The sequence below is a fragment of the Calliphora vicina genome, chromosome 3, assembly GCF_958450345.1.
Source record: "Calliphora vicina chromosome 3, idCalVici1.1, whole genome shotgun sequence".
NCBI lineage: Eukaryota > Metazoa > Arthropoda > Insecta > Diptera > Calliphoridae > Calliphora > Calliphora vicina.
Genome location: NC_088782.1, coordinates 75296943 through 75305799, shown reverse-complemented (window position 1 = coordinate 75305799; position 8857 = coordinate 75296943). Strand labels below are relative to the sequence as shown.

General features: G+C 30.5%; 1 protein-coding gene across 1 annotated transcript in view; it reads right to left on the bottom strand.

The window, feature by feature from the left end:
• Nucleotides 1-472: 472 nt before the first annotated feature.
• Ank2 (Ankyrin 2) overlaps nucleotides 473-8857 on the bottom strand; it is a 53442-nt gene continuing 45057 nt past the window's right edge. The window contains exons 7-10 of the mRNA XM_065506212.1: nucleotides 1427-1718; nucleotides 1314-1334; nucleotides 866-1251; nucleotides 473-795 (exon numbers count right to left, since the gene is read on the bottom strand). Coding sequence (XP_065362284.1) covers nucleotides 482-795; nucleotides 866-1251; nucleotides 1314-1334; nucleotides 1427-1718 — 1013 coding nt within the window. The 3' untranslated portion in view covers nucleotides 473-481. The remainder of the gene's footprint in view (nucleotides 796-865; nucleotides 1252-1313; nucleotides 1335-1426; nucleotides 1719-8857) is intronic.

The window sequence follows — 8857 nt, the reverse complement described above, 5'->3', positions numbered from 1 at the left end:
TAGAATTTGCTTAAATTAAAATACAAATGAAATTATTAACAATAAAAATATGCATAAATGATTTTTGATTTGTTAAATTTATTCATGATCTTAGGATTCGTTTTGATTTGTAAAAATTTAAATACTTATTAATGGAAGATTAAGGAAGAGATTAAGCAATAGAGTGCATTTTAAGTACAAAAAAGTACATAAGTATTATTGTGTTAGCATCATTATACGTGATAGATAATCTTGTCAGCATTAATTCGTAAATTAAATTAATCAAGTTAAAATCAAAGAAACCGTATAAATTGTTATGTAAGTTTAGTTTTCAGTTGAAAACTTGTGTACTTGTGTGTTTTATCTCAACTAAGACAATTTTTGTCAGTATGTATTCTATTCTATTTATGTTAGTTTAAGTGTTTTAAGTTTTTTTGTTTTTTTAATTTGCAATATTTATGTAATTTTTACTTATTGGTTTTATTTGTAATTGCAAAATGATTTACCAAATAAGCGAGAAGCGCTTCTTCTTTGGTACATGATTAACACTTATTTTACGTAGTTTTTCTGGCGCAACACCTTTGCGTGGTTTAAATAGATTTACCTGTAAGCCAACTTTTATCTTCTTGGTTAAAGCACCTTGCGGAAATACGGCCTGAACTTGAGGCACTACAGTACTGGATACCATGCCACCTTCGGGACCAATTGCATGCACTTCCTGACGTATACGCGTAACCACCGCAAAATATTGCGGAAAGTCGTAGGTTACAAAGCGACACACATGGTTTCCGGCTTGCTCTTCCAATTGAGCGATTTCTGAAAATTATAAATTGAAATTTAAATAATGCATTTCAATAATTTCGCTTAGAATACACGTTTCGCTTACCTTCTGGCTCAAAACATTGTTGCAAAACATCATGGATAATTTCCTCGGAATTATCGATAGTATGCTCTCGCCAGGTTTCACCATTATCGGAACGAAGTATAATGATTTCACGCTCTTTGCCGCGTAGCGAAGCAAAATGTGGTACTTCCATGATTACGGGACCAATGAACTTTGTAGAGACTGGACCCAGTTCTAAGACACGGCTAGCCAATGCTTCACCCTCCATTAATTGAGGAGGATGCATGGTGCGCTGGGGTTTGACGTAACGGCAAGTGACGCGTGTGGGCTGGCAAGTTGAACGTGATGGTATAATCATGCGTACTCCACTATGGCGACATCCGCGCATAGCACCGCCACGAGCATCTACTAAGAACGATACTAAGAAACTGGAAAACAAAGAAACGAATAAAAATCAACTTGGCTAATGTTCCGAATTCAGCAAAATTACCTCTTCCATTGCAGTTTGCGTCTGTTCGTGTTCGTGTTCGTTAAGAAATGAAAACGAGAGTAAAGGAATCAGTTTTAAAATCAAGTCATCCAAACAAGTCCGCTATTACTTACCCAACATGCCGGTGATCGTCTTCGTTAAGACCATTGGCCATATAAATACCATCTACCATTGATTTACCCGCACCAGCATTATAAGTCTGAGCCTTGTGTGGACTTATGGCATCCTCGACAATCGGTTGCTGTTGCTGCAAACCGGCTCCGTATTCAGCGCTTTGGGCCATACGGTTCGAGTCGACACGTTCATCGCGTGTCACATCAATGGGCAGAGAATCATCTCCTAAGGATTTCATTTCATCAACTGTCAGATAGCGATAAGGTTGATCGGAAAGCATATTATCTTCGCCTGATGATTTTCAATAGTTGCACGAGTAGCATTTTGTTTCAGCGATTGTGTCATTTGTGATGGTTATTTAGCAAATAATTCATATTCATTCCAATTTCAAATACAATTGAAGAGAGCGAGCAGGCAAGATGAGGATTAAGTGCAGTGATTTTGAAAATACATACAAGAATGGCAAATGAATTAAATTTGTATCTCACTCTCTGTTCATCTACATAAATACATAATATACGTACATATATGTATATTTTTTCATATGTAAGTTAATATAACTGTTTATAGATTCATATATCGAGCCCAAAACAACGAAAATAGCTTAATCAACAATATATTCGATTCCCGTTTTTAATGCAAATCGATAATTTAGGACTGTTTATATAATCTGTGGAAATTTCAAAGTCGTACCAAGTACCTTCACAATTTTATAATTTGCTCAAATTCACACTACATTAAATTAAAACATGTAAACATCACAAAAAGAGCTTATTCTGTAAAATTTGTTGTTATGCACTTAATATATTTTCGCTGCTAGGGCTCGATATACGAGTATGTATATATATTTTTCATATTTTTAATTTCATTTAAATTTAATCATGCATTTTAAATAATTTTGAATGTGAAAAAATAAACAAAAATATTCATGCAATTTGTTTTAAATTATTACGAGACTATCTTTATGCGTTTTAGTAAAAGCAATTCTTTATATCCTGTATTACTTGGTAATGGGTGGTTTTCATACTCTTCAGTTCTTTGACAAATTATGGACTCATGAATCAGCATTTGAAATGTTATCAGATTTACAAAGCCATATCAACATTCTTTGTGCAAGATCCCGTCCGATCAAGTCCGTAATAATAGCGAGAGTTCTCTTTTTTTTAAATGTGGACATTTTGTTTCATTTGTGGAACGGATGAATAAAATAGTGGCTCAGAGTAGTTTAATAGCTACGGAGGAAATGTTCAATGAATATAATCTGAAGCGGAGACAGAATGATCAACTCGATATTAAGATATGCGAACACTCATATTTAAAGCCAAAAACCGATTATAACGTGTCAAGTCCATTAGGACAAAGAGATTACCACAAGCATTACCCCAAGAATTCAATCGAAGTACTTGAATCATTATACTGAAGCTATAAGTAACCGAGAAGTATAGTTTTCCGTGAAAATTTTGGGAATTAGACATAGCTCTAGACTAAGAAACTAATCCAGCATTTCCAAACAAAAATGAGTGCGGTGTCTAAAGCTTCTAGGCTGATATCTAAAGCCGATGTATTCAAGCGATATCACCATATTCATAGTCCGGCTGTCAGAAAGGCACTTGGTAATATTAATATAAGATCAAGGTATGTATGATATGTATGAACGAATCGTAGAGGAAGACATAGGCTTTAAGAAAATTAAATTTGTGACCATTCTTGTAGAATACAAGATGAGATACAGGGTCTCAAAGTCGACCACCACTGGTTATGAAAACGTTATACAGCTTGTAACTTATACAAATACGGACGGATCTCAATGAGTGAAACTTTATAATAAAGCAAGTGGAAAAGTAAAGAAATGCATGTTTATTTCACAAAGTCAAGGGGAAAAACGAAAATTTTAAAAATTTAAACTTCAGTACCCTTAAAAGAGATAACATGGTGAAATAAATATGAATTTCATTGCCTTCCCACTTGCTATATTACAAAGTTTCATTCGTTGATATTTGTACTTATTTGTACAATTTACAAGCTGTATAAAGTTTTCATAAAGTTGTCCTCCTCTATTATTCGTTTATACATCATTTTGCAATTGTACCAGTAATTTAGAAGATTCAAATTTATTACTACTTCTTGCGGTTTAACTTACTGTGCGTTGTCACAGAAAGCTACAGATCACAATAATATTGGATGTAATGAAACTACGAATTAGCCCGATCCGTAGCGAATCTTGATACAGACGTAGATTGTAAGGTGATTATTATAATCGCATATGCATACTTCCATGTCTTAAATTTGTATACAAGACGATTTGAAATGTTCCAACTTTACAAAACTAAAGATGTGAACCATAATCACACCTTCGACAAGATCATAACTAGAAAATATCAATTTAAGTTGTTTGTAACAACATTTTTTATTTTTTAATAAAATCGGACAATAAATGTTACATTTATGACCGTTTAAATTAGCGCATCATGCGCTGGTTTCAGCGATTGAACTTGAGCCGATCGCAGAATTAAAGTTTTTTCAAATTAGATTTGACTTAAATAAGTTCTGTTAGCACTTCTATCAGTAATTTTTTGCAAGTCAGATTAGTTATCTTCTATCTATATATATAAAAATGAAATAGTCCATGTATGTAATGCCATCACGTGAGAACGGCTGGAGCGATTTGGCTGATTTTTTTTATTCGATTCAAAATTTTCAGGAGATGGTTTGTAATGAAAAAAAATTCCGGATAAAACTCGGACATTTTTTTTGATTCCAGTCAACTGTAATAAAAAAGCCCCCTAAAGTATGCAGTAGAAATTTAGATATTTTAGTTGCAAATAAATAAGAACAGGCAAGTGTATGTGGGTTGGAGAAACTTGAAGAACTAACATTAGTAAATTTCTACCGGGCGAAGCCGCCACGGTCAACTAATATTTGATAAATTTCAATGGTATAATCTCTTTTGTATTGGAAGCTTTTATTGTTAATTAAAAATATAATAAATAATTATGTGATGCTGTGTATAGTTTAGCTTGCAACTGTATATTTTTAAATATGTATAAATAATAATTAATAGATTTGATTTGATTTTATTTCAATTAAAAACAAAATTGAGCCAATTATTCTTAAATCACATACAGAAATTTAATTATTTACAGTAGAAAAGTACTACACTTTATGATAAGCGATCGAGTTCATAAGTCCCGTGTATGGTATATTTGTAGTTATTGTGTATATTTACATGGATTCAAAGTCTCTGGACTCACAAACAAAAGTACAACTTATTCTAATACTTGGATAAAGTATTTGTGTTATACTTTTAATTATTGGTATATTGAAATGACAAGAACGTTCAAATCAAATTAAATATTTTAAATGATCGAAAAGTTAAAGTGCTAGAAATTTCTGACATCCTTCATACGACTTTCCCTATATGACTATTGTGTCTTCATAAGACAGATGGACGGACATAGCTAGATCATCTTTAAATTGTATAAGGATCCAGAATATATAATTTTCGAAGCAATCAGAAACCCTTCTTTCATAGATATGCTTTGTCAAACATGTTTACAAATTTCAGAAATCAATCGAATCATTTCATTTTCCAGATGACGAAATCTCAAGAATTGAATGCTGTAAATTAATCTAGATTTATGAATGATATTTGGAACTCAAAAAGCAATTATTTTTAAAAATGTTAAAGTAGAAATCAATTTGTTATTATTTAACAAAATCCAAAACAAAACTATTATAAAAACTTAAAGATGTATGTATGTTTCAAATTCTATAAGATATTCGAGTGAAAGACCACTAAAAATTTAACGCTCAGAAGGAGAGGTCACGTCCTGGGTTTTCAGGATATTTTTTGAATATTGGAATTGAAACAAATATTTCAAAATTTTACCTTTCGACACCTTTATATATACTGACCTTTCTGTGAAATCGTCAGTATATACCTTCTATGGATTAAGAAATAATATTCTGTATTTGTTTTAATATAACTGAGCAACAGTCTAAATTAATGACATATTGACGAAATTATTGGCAAAAATTGCGAAATCGTTAAGGTTCAAATCACTGCCAAAAATATTGCCGAAAACTTATGTATACATATATCAACCATTTATGGGCCGATTTAGCTGATTTTAAATACCAAAATTCCCGAACGTAAATCTGATTTGGATCCGTCAGAAATATGGGGCTTTCGGATAGTTGCTATTAACAGTCCTATCCAGAATATATGTATGTATATGGGTATTGTATGTATGTATATCCTTACGACTCGTTATTTTTCGTTGCTAATCCCGAGACTTTTCCATCCATGTGGTGTATAGAAATATGTATTTGTTTTTTCTATTTCATTATTTATTATCTGAACACATATGTACATATGTACGTATTTACATGTCTCTTTATATAGAAATGTATGTATGTATTTGTGTATGTATAATAAAATATAATAGACTATGTACAACAGATAACATTATTTACACATACATACATACTTAAATAAGTAAATACATAAATTGTGATTAAAGAGAAAACATTTACATGACATTTACATACATACATACATACATACATACATTAATTACACACATGTACTACTTATTAATACATATGCAAGATGTTAGTTGGTATACAAAACTATATACGGTGTCGGTCAAAACATTTTACACACAAATCCCTTTCCCATATTATCAGAAGAATGGAAGAAAAATGGGTCGATGTTTATATTAATACGATGTTTATATTAATACATCATATAAATTCGCCGAAACAACGGCTTTTTAGTTTTTCAAAATTAATCTAGTTTGAATTTTATTCGAATTTTTCGAAACCTAATTTCTCTGCGATCTGATGTTACCTATATGTTTAAGACAATCACAATATGGATATCATTTATTTGGGTTATAAAACAAGCTTTTAGTTTAACTAAAATATTTGTAACATTTCTAGCAAATTGTTTTATTTATTTCTCATTCTTTCTTTGTGATTAATGTGCTGTTTTTCTATAGCGAACGAGAGCTTTGAGTGGACGTTTTACATGTATTTTGTTTTTGTTACAATAACAAAACACATGTTAAATTTCCACTCAAAGTACTCGTTCGCTATAGAAAAACAGCACATAACATTTTAAACATTTTTGCTCATTTTATAAGATACATAAAAAATATGTGAATTTAGAAATATTTTAGGTAACATCAGATCGGGATGAAAATAGGTTCCAAAAATTTTCGAAAAACGGATACGGAAAAATTTAAAACAAATATTTTAAATAATTACAGTGAAGCAATAAAGTTTAAGTACACCTAATATTAAGAAAAGCAAACACGAATTTTTCTCCATATTTTAGTGGCATCATTCGGATCAAAAATATTATATTTTGACTCATATCTAACTAACACATTGATATTATGAAGTTTCACGGGGGAGTTGCTTGCGTTTGAGTTTTGTAACAATTCATTTTTAAAAGACTTAACAATATAGCGTTCTTCGAGTTCTCATTTTAAACTGTTTTTTGGACTACCAGACCGTGATTTTGTTTGTTGCTAGTTTCCATTATTTAAATATTATTTAATAAGTACAAATATGGTAAATTATTTTTAATTCTATGGATAGATTTTTTTTTTCCAAAATTTTTAATTTTTTTAGATGTTTCTCCACATAATTTATGATAACTCAAAAAGGGTTAGTTCGATATTATTGAATTAAACTTAGAAAAGTTGAAATTTACATAACCTTTAATCCGTTTATATATTGAGTTTCAATCGGCTCAGTAGTTTCGGAGTTATAATAACAAATTGAAGCAAAAAATATATTTTTTACATGAAAATAGCAAATTTTGTTGTTTTAAAAAACTCATGAAAAATCGAAAACGGCAGAAATTCTTCAGATAATTTGTACGCTGGAGGGGGGTTTTCCTATAATATTTCCAATTTCACGTAACGTTTTATTACAAAAAAACTTACTTAAATATGAGTAATTGATATACATACATACGTAAATTATTTTGGCGTAATTTTTAAGGCTCCATTTGTTTTTGCTGTTATTTTGTAGTTAATGCTTTATTTGTTGTTAAAGCGGCAGCGCTGCACAGTGGTATAGATTTGAATGAAATTTTACATGCGTAAAGAAGAAGTGTTGTCGAGTTTAAGTTTTCAATTTTGACCACATGGGCCTGGCAAAGTAGGACACCTCGGGTATGTTCTTCATCTGTGTTCCGATTTCAAAAAATTACATACATATGTATATAGAATCTCCTTAACGAGCACTACCTCGTCGTAGCTTTCAATTATCTCTATATTTCAATTTGAAAATTAAATTTTCAAAATTTTTACCCACCCTACACATGTTTTTTTTATAACAATCGGTCCAAATATTTCCCGATTTTCTCCATTTTTCTTTTATTGGGCTAACAATAAATGTATATGGCAAACAAAAAAAAATTGTTCAAAGATCGTGACTGACTCCAAAGTTATATGCATTTAAATTCAAAAAATTAAATTCAGTTTTTGGTAAAAAAAAAATACTTTTTTTCTTTTTAAGTTATCTAAAAAATTTCTAAGAAGATGTATTAGGAATTTATACTTTTTGAAAAGCTGCCTTTACATAAAATATTTGAAATAAAAACAACTTTGAAAATGTTTGATACCGAGGGGACCAGGTCCATCCAAAAAACGACAATTTTTATGTAAAATAGGGCAAAAATACTCAAATCGCATAGTCGATATCAAAATATATAATGACCCATTTTAGATAGCCAAATATGTTCATAATTATTGCGATAACCCAGCCCGTGTTATGGAGATTATAGCCTACAATCTAAAAAATCCCAAACATAAGATAGAAAGGATAGTTGATTAGAAAGGATAGGGGATTTTGACAATTAAAAAATTCAGGAAAAAAATTTAAAACATGTTAAATTTCATTCAAATCGGACTAAGGGTTTAAAAGTTATAAATTTATTTCCCTATTTTTTTTTCTATACCACTGTGCGCTGGTCAATTCACAGGATTTTTTTTATAAATATCTTTCTTCTCGCGAAATATTTCTCTTCTTCTAAGGCAAATAGAACTGATTAGATTAAGAGAAACGTGGGAAATATTAAAACTTTATTGGCACACAAATTCGAATATTTTTGGAATATTCTTGGAATCTTGTATATATATTTTACAATAAAATATTTTTCTGATATAGGGGTTATATGGGGTGTAATTTATAACTGCTCAGACAGTATTCCGGCGTATGGGGGCTAGATGAAATCATGGACCGATATTTCCCATTTGCAATACCGAACAAACCTATTTGAAAATTATTTGATTATTTTTATTTTTTTAAGATAATGAAAATCCTAAAATCTATCCATCGATTCAAGTTTAAAAGTTTCGGTTTGTTGGAGATTGAGTTGAATAATATATTCGGTTCAAAAAAAAGGTTTAAAT